Genomic DNA, 21,023 nt, shown 5'->3' with positions numbered 1-21,023 from the left:
TTGATGGAATGCTCTCTGTTTGCCCAGATGAGTGCTACTTCAATACACTCAAGAAGCTCTATACCATCCCAGCCTGCTTAATTTGTACTCCAGCTTCTATCAAAACATTCTCTCCCTAAACCATGATCATCACAGGATGGCTGCAGTATCAAGTACACAACAGCAACTCACCAATACAGCGACACCCACCTTCAACTAAAAAATAAAAAAAATGCTACCGACAGGTTAAATGTATTCAAAATAAATGACAGATGCTGGAAATAGGAAACAAAAACAAAAAAATACTGGAAACACTCAGCAGATCTGGCAGCATCTGCAGAAAGAGAAATAAGAGTTAAAATTTCAGGTTGAAAAGCTTTTGTTGGAATTGAGAAAGAGAGAAAACAAGTTAGTTTTAAGTTGCAGTGAGAGTGGAAGGGATGTAGAGGTCAAAGGGAGTATCTCACAAAGGGCGAGGCAATTAGAAGGAGAGAACCTGGATAATAGATTAATGAGAACATTTAACGAGAGAGAATATGGTTCAATCTTCTTTAACTGCTCTCATTAACCTACCAACTAGATAATTTAGGATATCAGAGTAGGTATGTTAGATGTGTTTCCATCCTCTGTTTACGCTCTCTCTCACTGTCCATATTGACCCATCAACTGGAATAATTCCATCTAAAACTTATCTCCACAACAACCCTGTCCTCACTCTCTCAGAGATGCTCCCTTTGTCCTTTCCATCCTTCCCCAACCCTTTTTGCATTGTAAAACTAACTCATTTTCTGTTTCCTAATTCTGATGAAAGACTTCAACCTCTTTCTCTCCACTGAATCTTCCTGATCTATTGTGGGTTTCCAACATTTTATATTTTTGTTTGAGGCTAACTACAGTATTTTGTTCCAATAGCATGCTTGAGTTACAACGGGAAGCATTATGGAACAGTGATGAGTAATTTGCAACCTTGATGCTTCATCAGACATGCCACTGCAGGACCAGCAGGGAGAGATATGCCAACATCAGGGAGGGGACTCTTTTTTTCACTTTATTGGTGTCATAAAGGAACAGATCTGTCTTTTTGGTTGGCACTGGGCATGTATAGGATTATGAATAAGCACTTCCAAAAGGTGAAGTCACAATTTCAGAATAATATTCAGAAAATATTTTTTCATTCTGTCACTTCATACTGCATACCTTCCCTTATTTTTATCTCAATGTCATCTCTTCTCTTCCTGGTTCTTTCTGGAGTACATTTCCAAAATAGGTCAGTTATCCTTCCTTCAGTATTTCAGCCAAGTGGACATTCCTAACATCTAGGTTTCAACAGTTAGTATTAGGAAATATGGAGCCAAGATCTCTGCCCACATGCAAATCCATTACTTCTGGCTGGACAGCCTTTTGGATGGAGATCTTGGGATGTGCCACCACCAAATACAGCTTCCCCACTACAGGGGTAGAGAGGTGGCTTCATCAGTCAGCTTCCACATGCTCCCCAGGTTGAAATGGTCCTATTCTCTTTGGTCCATATTTTTGTACTACATCGAACCCCTGGCAAGAAGCATCACTTTAATATATCCAGTTGGATTAGCCAAACTTCTGCACACCACTGAATTTGAAATGGAGAAGGATTTGACAAAAGAGCTGAACATCATTACAGATAAGCAATTTTTCTTGATAAAACTGAAAATAATAACACTGGCTTCTGCAACTACAATGAACGTTTTTAGAAGATGGAGACTAATTTATAAAGTGTTCCTTCTGGCACTTAACAGGATCTTGCAATTTTTGAATTTTAGATACAGAAATGGTTTTTGTTAATGATCTCAGGACAAAATGATTACTCTCTCTCACACACACACAAGCACACACTATGTATATATCAAGCAGATGTGTGCACAAAACAGAACTTAATTTCATCCCAGTTGTAAATCAATGTTTTGATTTTTTCACCCATGTTATGCTGAAGCAGGGATGGAAGCAGCAGCCAGTGTTACCATACCTGACAGATTTCTGGCTTCTTTAACAAACAGCACATGTGAAGAAATAATTACAGCTGTGGGTTAGGATATAGGCAGTGAGAAAGAATAAGAGCAATCTTAACAACCAAGAATACTAAACCAGAATCGCACCTAGCAACTCAGCTGGTTAAAGCCACTGACATTGTGGTACTGAGCCATTCAGACTGGGCAGGTCCCATATTCCATTCCTGACTTTAATGAACCAATAAACTAGGCAGGTCAGAAACAGCGCAGACTATCGCTGGCCTTAACATGGGCATTGAAATATGTGAAGAAGGACATTAGAGCATTTGGTCTGTTGAGCTTGTCCAATCAGAGTCTTTCTTACAAATATCACTTTCGACCCTCCAGCAATGTTTGCCACCTTGCTCCTGACCCCATACCTTCAGAACAGAGGACCTTAATTAAATAATCCACCAACCAAAGCACTGTTAAGGTAATGAATCCTGGTGGATTGTGAGTACCCACGAATGCCAGGTGAAGAAAGTGTCAGGCACAGCAGCTATTCTTTCAGTTAGCTGAACAGCCTGCTGACACATAAACAGAAATGCTACATGGATAAGGGGTGAGTGGACTGCAGACACTCAGGGAGTCACACTTTAGCATGAATCAATGATTTTGAGAGAGGGGAAAACATAAAAGGTCATAATGTCTGTTGGAATATCCCACAAAATTAAACTATTTTATCTGGAAAAAGAGCTGCTTTAATGCTAAAATAAGATTCTGCTGGTACTTTCTATCCAGATTCTTCAATGCATCCACTCTGTTTATAAAAATTTAAACGAAAGAGTTTGGAGGGCTGTTTGACCATGTAAGTCACCATGTCTGAGCCTAATCCTTCCCTGACCTGATGTTTATGCATGCTCGTTTTACCAAGAGTTGATTATTAGTAAAACAGAGTGAAAATACAGGTTTTTTGTTGGAAATCCTCCTTTCTTGGTTTGGTCATTGAGAATGGTTGCAGTGTTCCTGGCATAAAATTATCTACAAAATAAAGAGCACTTCTACAAGAGTGCAGTGAAAATATTCTCAGTATGCATTAAAATGGAACTTCAAGTCTCAGAGGAAAACAGAGCCATTTCTCTTGACTGTGGGTTTTTAATCAAATGACCTCTTGGTCTACCAAATCCATTTGGCAGGATAGGGTCTCTTAACCAGACAGACCAATGTACCCGTGCACTGCAATTCAGACTATCTTCTGGAATGCAGTGCTGGCTCACATCAGTTGGTATTGGAGTCAGTTGGTCTCATCCGGCACCAGAAGCCTGTTAAAACAGGTAGCACTAGAAATGGTTTAAAATTAACAACTGTTTTACGTACTGTCAATCCATCCTGTTTCTCCATTTTTACTATTATGACAACAATTCAATCTTTCCATCCTCTTTACAGTATTAACCTCATTATACTCAACGCACTTATCAAGCTTTTCACTGTTTTGGCGCCAGTGGGTCATATCCTTCCTCCACCTCAGATTTTCTTGACTTCCAAATGCACTCCCAGATGGACTTCGCTCTGCATTTGAAGCATAAAACATTAAAGTAACTTCCTTATAGCTGGTGCTTAAAGGGACATGGCATATGGTTAAAAGTATTTCCTTAAAGCTTTTTAATTACCATTTTAAAAATGTGTTTATCACCTTTGTATTGTCAGGCTTTTATAACTATAAAGATGTAAGTAGGTTAATTGATTCCTGTAAATTACCCCATCGAGTAGGTTAATGGTAAAAGTAATCAAAAAGGGAGTTGATGGGCATGTGTGAGACCCAATATGTACAGGGAAATAAAGAGAGGGGAAATGGGGCCAAGGGGATTGCTCGCCAGGAGATGGGATGGACCTAATGAGCCACTGGGTCTTCTTCTGTGCTGTTATACGATGAGATATAACATAGGGCTGAATTTTATGGAAGTACTGATGATGGCACAATTGGCATTCACCATCACAAAATCATAAAACTGACAGCAACTTTTAATATTTTCATACAAGCATAGTAATGTATAAATCTCAAAGGTGCTGCCAGTAATTCCACCCTCCTACTTGGGTTGTTCTTTTGCAGCCATCCACAGTAAAGCCAAAAGCAATCACTCCAAATGATGTGAATTTAATTTACAGCTGGTCTTATTACAAAATACCATAAAAATGTTATTCTGTGTTGCACAAATAAGTAACTGTGGTTGGCATGCCTATAAAAAGTCTCAGTGATCTGTACCAGTGCTCATACCAACCACAATTACTGCTTAGCAAATTCTATAAAGCTAAAATAAAGTATGTGCAAATTTGTGATTCCCTCATATCTCCAACATGACCACAGTGGGCCGATGTACCATAGATTTCTATGATCCTATCAAATATTGCAAAATATGATAGATTTTTAAAGAAATTTTATTTTAAATGGAATTTTTGATAGTTTAGCTTCTACCATAATATGTTCCAACCTTTATTTCATCTCTGTAAATTGCTTACAAAATTAACTAAAATGGTGCTTTTTTTCTTTTTGCTTTGCTGCTCATGAAAATTTTTTTGTGTGATTGGATGACCCGTCAATCTGTGGACATAATTACTGATGGGTGCCTGGATTTCTTTTAAAGTGATGGCTAGCAGCAAACAATATTGGATGAGGGAAAAGCTCTCACCACAAAAATCAGTAGGTTATTGTGTGTACCCTTTCTTGGAAGACGGCAGTGACCACTGGTAGTTTGCTGACCTCTGCAAAAGCCAACTCAAAGCCCTATTTTGAAAAAAGGAAATCCATTTGGTGAATGGATGAAGTCAGGGCTCTTGCTAAAAAGATATTTCGAAATCAGAAAAGTGGAAGTTGTAAATATTCAAAACTCAGTAAACTAAAAAAAAGGTTGGAAAGAAATATGGTTGGAAAACAAGGTCAGAAAAAAAGTGGCTGGCACCCACATTTAATTTTCATGACTTGTTCTTGGAGAGGAAAAAGCAATTTTGGCTGAAGAAATTAATTAAAAAGAGTTTGTGAAATGCAATGACAATCCAGATTGAACCAACTATGTTGGAATAATTTGTAGTAAGCATGCAGCAGTGCATGGTAGAAAAAGTAGATGATATGAAACGTTGAGTGTTATGGTTAAGAGAGTAATTACATATGGTAAGCATCAACGACCCATTCATCTAGAATTCATGTGAAATGAGATGTGACTGGAGAAAGGTGCCAAGAACACATTAACGGCAGAAACTGGTATCTTACAAACAGATAGTTGCAAACATGGTGGCATGGGTGAACAGATTGAAAATACCTAATTGGCCTCTGCTGCGACGAACCATTTCCTGCCGAGCTCCAATGCTTCCCAGAATTGCTTCTTCAAGTTTTGCTTTCATGTCTTTCGATTTTTTGAATGTGAGACTGTTCATTCGCTCAAAGGCTTTCTTGCCCTGTTACAATTTGACACAAAATAGACAGTTCAGTAACTTTTAAAACTGATGTGTACAAATATTATGGTACTTCTTTATACCCGGGATTTAATTCACTTCATCTCTCCAATACCCTACCTCCAAGATGGCATTACTCCTTTGTGAGTAGGGACAAGAAAGTTTGGAGGGCATTTGACTAAGAAGAGATCTCAAAAAAGCTCAATTCTGTCCTCTTCTGACAAATATACACATAAAGACTGTAGAAAAAAGCACTAAACAGCAGTAAAGAAGCAGGACTTAGAGCTCTGCATTAACCTGTCACAGAAATATATTGAAACCAACTGTAAAATCGTTACTGCTGTCTCATGGCTGATTAAATATTTGGTCTATAAAAATATTAGCAAAATCAGGAAATTTAGCCATTTTGACTACCATACCTTGTACTCAAAACAGGACACACAAAGATACATCAAGTCCAACAAGCGGTTTAGTTGAAGGACAGAGAGATCCGCAAACCACTTCTGCAAAACCACATCATCTGCATTCTTCAAAACCCAGAGAAGACAAATCAGCAAACTGCGGCTTGATTCTGCAGAGAAGGTTGTATACTGTCGTCCACTCTAAAACAAATCAAAGTTAAGGCTTAGTTATTTGAATTCTAACTTTGTGCCATAAAGCAATTACTGACATTCTATGTTATTGAAGAATATCTACTTTTTTCATGGGCCATTATTCTTTCACTACTACATTAGGTTCACAGATAATCTAAATTTTCTATTCTGTGAGGGACTGGCCTCTTAACACTTTCTCCTTTCAATTGGAAGGTTTTTTGTTCCAAGATTTCCGCACATAATTCAGACTGATATTTCAGTGCAATAGAGAGGAAGAGTTGCAGTCGAGGTGCTCTCTATTGCATTGGATGCTCAACTACAAATATGTCCACCCCCTAAACTGAACATAAAAGATTCAATGACACCCTCAGGCAAGCTTTTCCAATGTCCTGGGTTAAATCAATTTCTCAGCTTACGTCCCTAAAACAAATTATTTGATTACTCATTTTACTGCTGATTATGGAACTTTCGTCTGCAAATAAGCAGCCACATTCCCTCACTGAAACACTCAAAAGCTATTTAATAGGCTGCAAAGTGCTTCGGCATGGCTTAAAGTCAGAAAAGGTATCGCAAGTACATTGTCCTACTTGTCTTTCTTCACTACATTAAAATTGATTACTGCTGCATCACCTTCCCTGATTCTTTTACAAGTTATCAAGATTGTGGTGTCCTTTATATTCATAGTGATTCCTTCCTGATTAAGTATAGAAACTTGTAAAACTTACTTAACCACTATTGACCTATCCAACTTTCTCTTCTTTTCTTTCTCTATGAGCCATAGCCCCTCTTTTAGGCACTTAAGTAGTAAAGGTTTGCATTACCCCAGATGTCAGCAGGAAACTGCTTGGTCGAGAAAGCTGAGGGACAGATGCTCCTGCGATTGCCATGGCAACAGTTTGATTGATCATACTGCTGCTCTCAGTCTCATAATCATCTGCAGTTACAACGTTAGGTCGTCCTCGCTGATTTTGGGATTCTTGAAAAAGGGAGACAGAGCAAGATAGGGAGGAAAAATAATATCTTACATGATGCTTGAAATGTTATCATCAAATGGTCATTCTCAAAAAAACATACTTATTGATAATGTTGCTTTAAAGGCTAATGTTTACATTTTCTGAAACAGTTACTCTCCACCTGAAGTGATTTTATGACCCAAAAGATAGTTTAAATTTTCTAAAATGTTTATAATTACTTTCTCTGGTAAATTAGGAAAGCTCGAGAGATGCATAATTAACTTCCTACACAGGTAGGTTGGTGGTTGTCAGACCAATTCACCAGTTAAACACAGCTAAGTAAGAATTACTTGGGTGATCAAATCTTCTTCCAAACACCCTGATGCCCCCTGTAAGTAGACTCCACAGCCTTCTGAATGGATTAGAATTGATCCATTTATTCATTTACCACTCTTTTTTTAATGCTCAAAGTATAATTTTCGATAAGCAAAAGTCTGCTGATGCTGGAAGTCAGAAAACAGAAGATGCTGGAAATACTCAGCAGGGTAGGCAGCATCTGAGGATTGAGAAAAATGGAGTTAACATTGCAGTGTGACATTTTTTCATCAGAAATGGGCTTTTTTTTAACCCCATGTTGAGGAATCTCAGTGGTGGGAACAAAGAACTTCCAATTTAAGACACCCTTTGTCAACATTGCTGAATAATTTGTCCTCAGATTAGATGTAAAGTAATGCTTCTTCTCCTCTAATAATGGGCATTAACTTCAGCTTTGGAAGAGAATCTCATGTGTGGCCAGCGTAACATTTTTAATTTCCCATCGGTGAATCTGGCCTCCTCATGGGCAATCTCAAGACAACTACAAATGGAACTGCCAACAGCAAATTTCACCTCCTATACAAAAAGGACTTTCGTATAAATTCAGGTTGGATTTGGACATCGAATCCAGGTGTAAAAGGACAGTTTGAGAAAAAGTGAGCCAGAGAGATTGGGTGGTTGACAGGATGGAAGACAGAGGAAGTAAATGAGCACAAAAAGGAGAATTATAGAAATCACAATGAAAAGATATATCTGAGATTAAAAAGAGTGGAAGTCAGAGAGAGCGAGAGAGAGAGAGAGAGAGAGAGAGAGAGAACAAGAATTCATGAAATGCTTACAAAAAGAGAAAGATTTCTTTTTTTGTAAATATCATCAAACAGATTCCACATTATACAATACCTATTTTGTTGACCATTAAATACTTCCTGCCACAATATAACAGTGCATCTCCCAAACTACCCTGAGCATTAGATCTTTTGTAAGTAACCAATGACTGAACCCGTTTTTCTCAAAAACATGACTACATTCCTTAGATCACGGCAATCAATATTTATTTTATGTTGAAACTTTTAAATAAGTTAGAGGGTGAATCAGACACTATGATGGGGAAGATTTATTTTGGCTAAATGAGCTTGGCTGCAATTGTGGTCTTTTCTTCTGTATCCATCTTTTGATTTTACTGCATTTGCAGAGTTTATTTTGTATCTTGCTCATTTTCTTTCATCTAGCGTGACGCTACTACAGCGCCAGCAATTGGGGTTCGATTCCCATCGCTATCTGTAAGGAGTTTGTACGTTCTCCCGTGTCTGTGTGGGTTTCCTCCGGGTGCTCCGGTTTCCTCCCATATTCCAAAGTACGGGTAGGTTAATTTGGGTTTAAAATGGGCAGCGCGGACTCGTTGGGCTGGAAGGGCCTGTTACCATGCTGTAAATAAAAATTTAGAAATTTTTTTTTAAATCTACTTGTAATAGGGTTCACGCTCATAATGTTTTCTTGCTTTCTTTCACTTTTTTGGTCAAAGGATAGAGGAGGAAGAGGCTTGAATAGTTTTCATGATTCCAAGTGAAAATTATCTCTAAGCATTTTTTTAATAAAATTTATTTTGATGCAAAATTTTTGAATGAATTTTCAGAATGTAGGTTGCAAATAAGCTTTTCCATTCATAAAAATAGCCTGTTCAGAACTAAAAAAACAAGGTATCCAGCTGCATCATATTTGCACAGATGCTAGTGCTTCACCAGGTATGCTTTGACAATGCAGACAGCAGACTATTTGAGCAAGCCTGATGTTCTTAGGGGTGCCATGGATAAGGATTTTAAATGAGAACAGCAGTAACTTATTCCATCTTCAACTGCATTAATAATTGCAATAGTGACCAAAATCAGTTAAAATGATCACTTTGACGAAAAATCATTCCCTTTTTCATGAAAATAATGAAAGGATATGAAAAATACTACCGGTTGCTATTGTGTAATGAAAATGAGATTCAAATAGAATATGAGCTTCTTCCCCTCTGCCATCAGATTTCTGAACAGTCCATTAAACTACCTCATTGTTCCTTTTTTTTGCACTATTTATTTATTTTCAAAATCATAGCTTTTTATGTCTTAACACTGTACTACCGCCGCAAAACACCAAATTTCATGTCATATAAGACAGTGATAATAAACCTGATTCTGATTTTGGATAAAAGTTAAGAACAACATTTTTACCTTTCACTTACTGAAAATACAGGTATGAATTATGTAGCCAGTAGTGAAATGACAGCACTCTCTGGTGATCTCAAAAAGATCTAGCCAAAAATATTGAGCAATCTCTGCGACATGGACTTTCCCCTATCCACCACTCATTGCTGTCAGGCCACACAGAGCCACAGCTGTGATTTCATTGAACAGCCAATCACATTTAATAATTCTCACAGACAGTAAAACAAAGTTAAATGGATATAACCTTTCACTTCTCACTGGTTGTACACATGGGATTATGACAGAAGCTGAAACATCATTTTCAAACATTTTGGCTTGGGAGCATTGCAAAAGAGAAAATGGGGCCAAAAGGATTGGTAGAGATAAAAGCAAAAATAGGAAGTACCTAGACTGGACTAAACTAAGGGAAAATACAAAAAGATTCAAGTTAGCATTGCAGTGTTCATATGTAAGCTTAAGAGGTGCACTAAAAACGGTTTGTGAGCTGCAGGAATTAACCATGTGGGATTATGATGTGGCAATAACAGAGAACCACTTAAAAAAAAAGGTTTTAATGGATTCTAAATATTCCTGGATACAAGGTGTTCGGGAAAGATAAGGAAGGGAAGAAATGCTGGAGAGTGGGATTATGGAGAATAATGCGATTAAGAGAAGTTTCTTGATCAGTATATTTCTGGGTTTACAAAGAAGGTGACATTTGCTGCACTTGGGTTCTGAGAAATGAGCTTGGCCAGGTGGGGAGGGTGTCAGAGGAGGAATGCCTAAAACACAATGACCATAATATCCTAACATTTTAGAATAACTATGGAAAAAAATACAGTCCACTTCAAGATAAAAATCGTCAATTAGAGAAGATACAATTTGAATGGGATGATAACAGATCTGGCCCAGATAAACTGGAATCAAAACTCTAGTTGAACAACGGGAAGCCTTTAAGTTAGAGATGTTTAAGCTGTGACGTAAACACATTCTAATGTGGGAGCAGTGTAGGGAAATTAAAGCCAGGGCTCTCTGGATGACCAAAAATATTGGGAGTAGAGCAGAAAAAAAAAGCATATAATAGATGCTAGGTTTTGGACACAGGTGAGAACCAGCCTTGTTACAGAGGGAAAGTAAAACATGAAGTTAGAGAGGCAAAAAGAGAACGTGAGAAAAGGCAGGAAAGATTAAAAGAGAATCCAGAACTTTTCCATTGGCAAGAAAATGGGAAAAGTGTTGTAAGAGGAGAGGTGAGACTGGTCAAAGACCAAAAAGAGAATCCCCTGACAGAAGCAGAGAGCAAGGCTGAAGTACTAAAGGAGAATTTCATATCGATCTTCACCAAGGAAGATGACGCTACTGGAGACTCAACAAAGGCAGATGTTGCTGAGATGGTGGATAGGCTAAAGGTTATCGAGGAGGAAGTATTAGAAAGACTAGCTGCACAGTAAGTGGATAAAAGGATGCCGAGTAAAGGAGGAAACTGAAGAGGTCCTGGCCATCATCTTCAAGCATGTAAAGGTTCAAGGCTACCCGTGGACTTGAAAACTACAAACATCACACCTTTGTTCAAGAAAGTGTATGAGGAAAAACCGAGTAACTGCAGACCAGTCAGCTTAACCCCAAAGGTGGGGAAAGTTCGAGAAACAATAACCAGAAACAGACTTAACAATAATTTGAACACGCATGCACTGGCTAGAGAATGACAAAAAGGATTTATTAAAGGCAAAACATGTTTAACTTTTTGATGAAGCAAAAGACAGGGTGAATGAGGGTAATGGGGTTAATGTGGTATGCACAGAAGTCTGAAAGACATTTTAAAACAGGAAACAGAGTACCAGTGATCGTCTTTGTTGGAAATGAGGAAATTTAGAGTGGAGTTCCCTGGGAGTCCGTTCTAGACCATTGCTTTCTTGACATATATGATTTGGACTTTTTATAGGACACAATTCCCAAATCTGCAAATGGCACAAAACTTGGAGAGATTGTGAACAATGAAGAGGATAGTAATGGACTTCCAAGGATGGTCAAAAGGGCAGAGATAGGTGGCAGATGAGATTTAATGCTGAGAAATGTGAAATATTAGGTTTTGGCTGGAAGAATCAGATATTAGAATTAGAAATATAAACCAGAGGGCAGAATTCTAAAACAACAAGAACAGAGATCCTGGAGTCCATGTGCACTGATTACTAAGAGTGACAGAGCATGTGAGAAAGTGGCTAAAAAAAATGATACAGGGTCACGGGCTTTTTTAATAGAACACTGAGTACAAGCACAAGGAAATCATAGTAAACCTTAATAAAACACTGGCTCAGCCACAACTGGAGTATTGAGCCCAGCTCTGGATAGCTCACTTTAGGAAAGATGTAAAGGCTTCAAGAGAGGGGAGAGCAGAGATAAAATAATTCTAGTGAAGAGGGAGTTCAGTCATGTGGATACACTGGAGAAGCCAGGGTTTTCGTCCTTGGAGCAGAGGAGATTGTGAGGGAATCTGCTGTAGGTACTTAAAATGAGAAGGCTATTAGCAGAATAGATGAAAACCGTTCCCATTGGTGGAGGGATGTAGAATGTAGAAGACTGTCAAAAGGACCAAAAAGAACATGAGGAAAAACTCTTGTAAGGAGCAAGTACTTAGAGTCTGGAATGTACGACGTCAATTGTAGGCTTCAAAAGGGAGCTGTACAAATATTTGAAAGGAAAAAAGTTACAGGGTGACAGGGAGGTGGTAGGGGATGAGCTGGATTATTCCTAATAGACTTGTTACATGGGCCAAAGAGTGGAAGCAATCCTTCTACATTGTTTCTCAAATTCTGACATCTCCCTATTCTATGTACCAAAGCTCCAAAGATGTTCTCTACAGTTACAAAGTGATGCAGCAAAAGATTAAGTTACCTGTGAAATCATACAGCTGTGGTACAGTCTCCATAATGATGCCGATCAGTGGTAAGTATAACATTGCCACACGAGCTTTCACATCTGGATCAGCATACCGAGGATCTGAATCATGACTCGACAGCAAGTTATGAACAACACTGACAACCTTCTTGTGTAATCCAAACAAGCTGCAAAATGTCAGATTATTGGGAAAGATTATCCAAACCACACATGCTCATTAAAGAGACAGATTTGTTACAGAGGCAGGGATGCCATTGTACAAAATTATGAACACATTATCCCACAAAGATCACTTCAAAAATAAATTTGCTTCTGAAATTTGGGGTTTCAGAAATGAAATAGAACATGTAGTTACTACAAGATGTCATTTTTAGCACCATCAGTTGAAGATGAATTCAAGACAACTGACTCGAAGATATAACAGTCAGGAAGAGCTCATTATGGAACTATAATCAAAATCCTTCCAGAGCACTAGGTTTGGTACCTAGTGCAGAAATGAAATTGTACACTACTCCCCCACTGCTCCTGAAAAGAACATTTTCTTTGACACATGTAGCTACATGTAATAGCAACCTCTCTGCAAACATTCTGTGAACACGTATATTTTTCCAACTCACCCCTCTGCCTCTGGGTCTAGAATAAGTGCTAACTCAGTGAGCACAAGTCCTGCCAGATAATGCTGTTGGCGGAATGGCACCGATAACTCAAACATATTTGCAATCTTCTGGTCTTGAACAATTGTAGAAAATCCAGAGCTCTGGAAAATCAAACAGAATAGAGTAGGGACATGTTCAGCACAACTTTGTGGGCCAAAGGGCCTGTATTGTGCTGTAGGTTTTCTATGGTTTGCTATGTTTTTTTTCTAGAATGAATTATAAGCAGACAGGTCTTTCAGCCAGATACATTTATTTATGTCCTTCAAAAAAAGCATTTATTTGCCTTGTTCCCATTTCTATTTATTTCCACTTTCTCTGAAGCATCTTTTGATCTTGAATATAGCAGAACTCCATTGCTTTTCAAATCTGAGAGTGAAATATTCTCCCGCCCTCTGTTTAAAATATCTTGTATCTAATTATGTCCATTTTTCATCAGATCTACTTCACTCATTTGCTGGAAGCACTTTGTTCTTCCTAATCATTCTCATTCTTTCATAATTTTGAACAACTCTACTGAATAATTTCTGTAATATGTTCTAAGAAAAAAATTCTATTTTCTTATACAGCATCTCAATGAAATCCACCTTTTACCCAAATTCCTCAACACCCTTCCAGAAGGGTAAATCACAAAAAAGACACACCCCTACCTTACCTTTTAGTTAAATTTTTATAGGAATTGTCTTTTATGTCTTCTGATCTTTATTTTTCAATAAACCACGGTTATCCATTACATTTTTAAGACCTTATCTATGTGAAGTGCCCCTTTTAACATGTTGTGAACCTGAACTTCAAACCTCTCTTCTCTTCTACATCATTCCACTATACATTACTTATCCTTAATTTCCAAATTTACAATCTCACATTAATTCAATGATTTCAAACTTTTTTTTTGTCATCCAAGCATTTTATTGACTTCTCATTAAATGTTCATGTGGTCTACAGTATCATCTGCAAATCCAAAGCCTACTGCCATTAACCTTATACTTAAAGGTATTGATATAACTACAGTGGTCTCACAGCAGAATTCTGTGAGACAGCACGACACAGGTCCAACCATTCTGAGACAATGCCCTTATCTCCAATTCCTTTTCCTCTCTACCAATCTATTTTCAATCCACTTTACCTACTTACCTCTAATTCCACATCCCTAATCATTTTGAATAATCTTATTCAATAATCTTATCCAATGATCTCCTGTCTACTACCTTGAGTGATGCTTTTTAAAAAGTTTTCAAATCAATTGCCAATGAGGAATTCTACCTGACTAGTTGCAGAGGACACGGAGGGGGATGGAGAGGATGGAGGCGTGAGGAGGCTGCATGGTAAATTCAGTGTGACATAATGTTCATGACTGCAGACAATCCGCAGGAAGTCTAATCTCAGGGATACAAGCATACTTGGTGTCTGCAATGCATAAAGCTTTGAAGAAACCTGCAGAAACAGATAAACAGCAAATATAATTTTTTAAATAAAAATAAAAATAAGATATTTTTATTAGTCACATGTACATCGAAAAACACAGTGAAATGCATCTTTTGCATAGCATGTTCTGGGGGCAGCCCGCAAGTGTTGCCACGCTTCTGGTGCCAACATAGCATGCCCACAACTTCCTAACCTGTACATCTTTGGAATGCGGGAGGAAACCGGAGCACCCGGAGGAAACCCACGCAGACATGGGGAGAACGTACAAACTCCTTACAGACAGTGATGGGAATTGAACCCAGGTCATTGGCGCTGTAATAGCATTACACTAACTGCTACACTACCGTAAAACTACAAACTCAAAGGATGCATGTCAACAATCAAAATAAATAAACTGTGCAACATATTATCAATGTCACCAAGAATATATTTCTGTGTCTGACTGAACTTGGATGTGCGTGAATTGTCAACCATGCTTCAGCATTTGCCAACAGTTAATATATTTCATAGAATGATTTTCAGATGGAAACATGAAAGGATGGTTTGCTATAATGCAATTTATTTTTTTCTTTTAATCTAACTAAATAATATTTAAAATCCATGTTAAAATTATATTTCTTAAAAAGTAATGCCTTCTGTAATGATAACTTAATAACAAAGCAGCTGTTCCCTGGGCAATTTGATTTTCTTCATCCAAATGTTTACTTTAAAGTTTTCTGCTTACATTGGCTAAGAAAGTTCATGGGTGGTTGAGCAGGAACATTTCTATTTCAATTCAGTAGGATCAGCACTAACAAGTCATATGGAACCAAAGTTAACTGCTGTCTTGGTTCATGTCATAAGGTATTCATGGAAGAAGGAACGAATCTGTAATTTTTCTAGTAGGTATTGCATTACTACCAAATTTTACCCTTTGGACCATAGGTCAAACACAAAAGGTTAGTAATCATCATTTTCAATACCTGCTTCCAATAGGTTTTGATTAGAGAAAAGACAAAGCCACGATCCATCACCGAAAACAGGTCGTTGAGAAAAAATGCAAGACTGATGTTTAGTCTCTCAATCAGTTCTATATCCTAGAAATAAAGGATTAATTAGTTGCACCATCAGCATTCTTCCGCAACTCTTAATTTAGAAAATAATACTGATAGAGGACATATCCCAAAGTGCAGTGAAAATCTGTCACTATAACCCAGCACTCAGCCAAAAGAGAAAACTTCCTTTTTCCTAATTCTTATGCTAGATTATCTGCCATTCCTATCCTTTTCTTACTGTTCTTGCAAATTTCCCTCCACTCCTGCAGGCACTTCCTCATCTAGCCAGCATTCAGTATTCTGCATCCAATACAGCCATTCATCATGCCCGCTCAACCATGAAAAGCTGGGTGTGCAATCATAACCAAACTCAAATTATGTTGTTGCCCTACTTTCACCTAGAACTTGACAAACAGAAATTATATTTTGCTCTTCCTCTCCTTAGCCTGTAAACTTTCCAATGACCTGACTGAGATCAGTCAAGGCAACACAGACCAAGAATTAAATTTGGTTCTATCACATCCATACATTCAAGCAACTGAAAACTAAAATAAGAATGAATTGAGTCATTACCTTCTGAAATCTTGTAACTATATCACCTGCAATCATGCTAACCAGCGCAGCAATGTCATCCATGAATCTCTCTGGAAATCGAGCTTTTCTCGGGATATCAAGTTTGTCAGAAAAATATAAATGGTGTACCATGCTTTTTACCTGTTCAATAAACAACACATTAAATATAGCATTACTCCTAGATATATATTAATGATTTTAAAAGAAGAATTTTCAGGATACTTTGGGCCCTGTACATTGAGTGCCATGCGACATAATGGGAAACTTAAATTTTGGAATCAGGAAAAAAACTATTTGGATCTAAAAGTCTCCTTTTTTTAAATCTATTTCAAACTCATTTACCTCTATTTTTCAATTAGCTTCCTCATCAAAAACACATATATTTGTTTTCTTAATGTACTTACATTATCCACTTCCATTAGCTTCCCTTGAAACTTATTCCACTGCCTTACTAATTCTTTGAAGCAATTGCAAGAGAGAAGAAAAATTCCTTTTCCTTATTAATTAGTTCCTTGATAATTAAATGTGGAATAAGACAATTTACCTATAGGCACTTTGTCAAGATCTGTCACAATCTTGCAAAAGTCAATTGGATAGTCTTGAAGGAAAATAGTGTGTCTAAAACTAGAGGGCATACGTTTAGTGTGGGGGCCATGAAGAGGATCTGAGGAAATATCTTTTCACCAAGAGGGGGATTGAAATCTGGAATGTACTGCCTGAGTGGGGTGGTGGAAGCACAGAACCGTACAAACATAAGAAATATCCAGACAAGGACTTGAATCGCCAAGGCTTAATAGAAGGCTATATTCCTAGTGCTGGTATATGGGATTAATAAAGATGGATTCTCGATTTTTAGCATGGACATGACGGGCCAAAGGGCCTGTATCTGTGCTGTATGGTGACAAGTCCATTTTTCCATGGTATCTCTAATACCAAAAACACACCAAAACCCTAATTTTTCAATTAAACATGATATTTTTTAATTGAAAAATTAGGTTTTTGGTATGTTTCATGCTCACCTAAGTTTTTTACATTTGGTTAAGACAAATGGAACCTGAATTGGAGCATCAAGGTGGTTTGCAAATGAGAAAATTCTGATTAAGGTGGAGGAAAGCATCATGGGTTCTTTCAAAACTGAGATCTACAAAATCCAGAATAAGATCCACCACACAAAATTTACTTCAACTAAGAATGAACTCTTCAGCATTCATGAGCAGAATTTGAATTTTAAAACTTAGATCTAGTTTTCCACAGAGATCTTGCTTGGGCTCGATTTTACTCACCATTAACTCAAAGAAGAACCAGGCTTGATGGATGGCAGATTCACGCACACTCCCACTGCTCACGACCCACTGCAGGGCTAGCTCCTCGTGCAATAGCTGGGTCACACAAGTCACACAACACAGTAAGCATTAGAACTTCCTCCAACATGCTATTTTAAAATAAGGTGTAATGTACTAATGCTGCCAGATCTCAACCATTTACAACCAGATGGTGACTTTACTACAGAGATCAGCCATTTCACAGCAGATCCAGGATGAAACTATGGTTTGAGAGGAAAAAATACCATAAGAAATCATACCCCCTCCCCCACCCCCCACCCCCAGATTTTAAAGTAAAATCTCTCCTATTGCAGAGGATGATATTTAATTATTGGGGTTTTCTGAACAAATTTCAATAACCCCTATTGCAAACTTAAATCCCTTGGGAATCAAATGTATCACCCTCTGCTACAAATGTAAAAAAAGTTCAATGGAATGTCACACAGATTTTTTCGCTGTTAATAATTAACTGCATCTATGATATCCTACAAATATCCATTTGTTCAGAATATGTTGAAATATTAATAACAAGGTGCAAATGCAACATGAAGTCATCCTACCTGCTATCAGCTTTTTTAAAAACTATTATACTTAAAGCTGTCTGCAATTCTATATGAAGGGAATCAAGCTAAAGCAAGCTGGGTGATTACTGTGACACTCACTGTGACAACTAGGCATTGGGTAACACCACAAACTGGGTATGCACACTCTAGCCCATAGATTCTGCAACAAATTCTCCCACAAAGCCTAACTTGATCTAGGTCTGAATTGCAATCTCCTAAATCTGAGAAAGAAGAATTAGAGACAATGTTCAAGACTTCCTGGAGTAGATTTATCCAACATTCCTTATGTGGCTCACACAATAGTACCATGCACTACCTTCTTAGTTGGTAATCGTCCCGTTAACGTTTGTAAGAAACTTGTACTCTCGGTATGCGATGACATGCGATTACTTCGATCCATGGCCTATGGAGTGGAATGAATGTTGGTAACAGATTGGTGATGGAAGATGTGGCACAAATGAATGTATTAATTTAAACACACAAGAGTTGGAAGCATAGAATGGCTGCAATCAAATTACACCCTTAAGTAAGTGATTGTAATTTCACATCCACAATGGGTTATCAATGTTATTTATCCCTGAAACTGAAATGACAGCAGATCAAGGCCTTGAATTGTGTATTAAGACCTAACAATTGTTTTGCACAAGATTTTTTAATTGAAAATGTTAATCAACTTTTAAGGGGTTGGAAAATCAAGACAGAGTACTTTTTGTATAAATTCCCCACCAATACACAACTAAACATTGCTTCATCATTTTCCATGTATGTCTGGGTTGGGTCTATCATCTACCTCACTGTGTCAAACTGCTTAATTTCATTCTTTCTCTCTTGGTTCAAATAGATCCAATAAGCAGTATTTTTTTTAAAAGAGAAAAAAAAAATTGATATTCATTCCTTTTCCCTCATCCCCCATACATATTGACAGAAAAGAGGCAAAAGAATAAAGGTGGAACTATAAGGTGCTGAACATGGCAGCTACCGGAAATGTGAAGTAAGAAAGAAATACTCAGCAGGTGAGGTAGCATAAACTGAATTAATATTGCAGGTGTTCAACCACAGATTGGACTTGGCCAGTTCTGACACTGCAGGAAAGGTTGGTTAGCTGAAATTGCTGAATTCAATATTGAGTCCTGAGGGCTGTAACAGAAGGCGAGATGCTGTTCCTCCAGCCTATATTGGGCTTCGCTGGAGCGGTATAAGAGGCCAAACACAGAGGTCAGACTGGGAGTGGGATAAAGCATGATAGTGACAGGGGAAGAGAAGGCCAGGGTCATGCTTGCAGACTGAAAAGTGACGGTCTGCAAAGTGGTCACCCAGACTCTTTGTAGGATATGTGGAATTTTACTTGTTTCAATCCCTCATCTCTTTATCCTGTACACTAATGAATTGCATCTACAAAACATCGAAAACTTCAGTACTTCTGCTGCGAATTTTCATCCTGCCCTCACTTTCACATGGTCCATTTTTGATTCTTCCTCTCCCTTTCTCGATTTCTCCTCCTCCATCTCAGGGAACCATTTAGGATCAATAAGATATCTCCTCTATTCAGTACTGACTTCCAGGGCTGTTTTGACTTGACCTCTTCAGACCCTACTTTCTGCAAGGACTCCATTCAATTCTCCCAGTTCCTCCATCTTCATCACAACTGTTCTGATGAAGATATTTTCCATACCAGTGCATCCAAAGTATCTTCCCTTTTCTTTAACCATGACTTCCCCTCTACCATCAGGACAGGGCCCTCAACTGCACCTGCTCCATTTACTGCAATTCTGTTCTCACCCAATTCTTCAAAACAAGGATCCATTATCCATAAATTCTACCAACTTCAACAAAATACCACTAACAGGCACATCTTACCCTCCTCTTTCAGTATCCCAAAGAGACCACTTCCCTTCTCAACTCCTGGTTTGCTCCTCCATCTCCACCAACTGTCCCCTTCTCACATCATTTTCTACACTGGCAGCCTTTGTGTCCTGCTTATCACCCTCCTAGCTGTCTCCACCTTCACCCTCCCCTCATCCCACCTGGCTCCATCTGCCTTTTTTTTGTCTGCCTCCACCCGCCTCTTCCTCCCAACTCCACACCTTTCCCTCCCCTACCTGGCTCCATCTGCCTGTCATCCTTCACCCTTCCTCAGTTCACCAATCACCAACAGGCCCGTCTCACTATTCCAGCTCTCCTCTTTATACTGGCTATCTTCCCTCTCCACTCTCAGTCCTAATGCAGGGTTTGATCCAAAATGTTGACAATTCCTTCCTCCTAACAGCTGCTGTTTGACCCTCTGAGTTCCTCCAGCATATGGTTGTTGTTCCAGATCCCAGCATCTGCAGTTTCTTGTGTCTCATTGTTTTCCCTCTTTCCCAGTTCTGACAAAGGGTCTTCGACCTGAAATATTAACTTTGTTTCTCTTTTGAAAATACTGCCTGACCTGCTGCTTGTTTCCAGTATTTTCTGTTTTATTTTTCCAAATTTCCAGCATCTGCATTGTTTGGTATGATTAGGCATTCACCACCTTCTTTTTGATGGCACCACAACAGGCATTGGTGTTACTGGATTCCCTTGGTCTCCACTGTTCCACAGACATCCCCTTTGTCTCCAACATTTCCCCATCTCCACAACTTAAGATAAGCTTGCTTTCTCATATTTCCTGTTCTGATGAAAGGTCATCATCCTGAAACATTAACTGTTTCCCTCTCCACTGTTGCTGCCTGACCTGCTAAGTATTTCCAGTATTTTCTGCATCTATATCCATATATTGTATCAACCTTTTCCTTTCCTCCTAAATTCCTTAATCTGAACCAGAACTTCAAAACTGTAATTTTTTTTTACCTGTCTCAGTCTTTACTTCCTCTTACCAGGAACATATAATTTAGAAAATCATTGTTTGATTAGCAGAATCAGCAAAATTTTCCTGATATTAAAGTTTCTGCAGGCATAACTAGCACAACAGACATGGGAAAACTGTTGGATGTACTAGTTGTGAATTTTCAAAGGCATTGATAAAGTTACGCATGGGTTTTTACACAGGAGTATGAATACTAGTATTATGGGTAACTGGACTCACAATTGATTAATAAGCAGACAAGGCAAAGTAGAAATAATCCAGTTGATTGTAATGTGC

At 38.2% G+C, this 21,023-nt stretch overlaps 1 protein-coding gene across 1 annotated transcript in view; it reads right to left on the bottom strand.

Annotated features, from left to right (window-relative positions):
* dock7 (dedicator of cytokinesis 7) overlaps positions 1-21,023 on the bottom strand; it is a 137,597-nt gene that overhangs the window by 40,477 nt on the left and 76,097 nt on the right. The window contains exons 24-35 of the mRNA XM_052010963.1: positions 18,219-18,305; positions 17,301-17,396; positions 16,018-16,158; positions 15,373-15,486; positions 14,249-14,419; positions 12,950-13,089; positions 12,330-12,499; positions 6,805-6,959; positions 5,810-5,992; positions 5,258-5,393; positions 3,416-3,512; positions 1,982-1,999 (exon numbers count right to left, since the gene is read on the bottom strand). Coding sequence (XP_051866923.1) covers positions 1,982-1,999; positions 3,416-3,512; positions 5,258-5,393; positions 5,810-5,992; positions 6,805-6,959; positions 12,330-12,499; positions 12,950-13,089; positions 14,249-14,419; positions 15,373-15,486; positions 16,018-16,158; positions 17,301-17,396; positions 18,219-18,305 — 1,508 coding nt within the window. The remainder of the gene's footprint in view (positions 1-1,981; positions 2,000-3,415; positions 3,513-5,257; positions 5,394-5,809; positions 5,993-6,804; positions 6,960-12,329; positions 12,500-12,949; positions 13,090-14,248; positions 14,420-15,372; positions 15,487-16,017; positions 16,159-17,300; positions 17,397-18,218; positions 18,306-21,023) is intronic.

Source organism: Pristis pectinata, chromosome 3, assembly GCF_009764475.1.
Source record: "Pristis pectinata isolate sPriPec2 chromosome 3, sPriPec2.1.pri, whole genome shotgun sequence".
Lineage (NCBI taxonomy): Eukaryota > Metazoa > Chordata > Chondrichthyes > Rhinopristiformes > Pristidae > Pristis > Pristis pectinata.
Note: the sequence above shows the minus strand (reverse complement) of the source record. Positions and strands in the feature narration are given on the sequence as shown.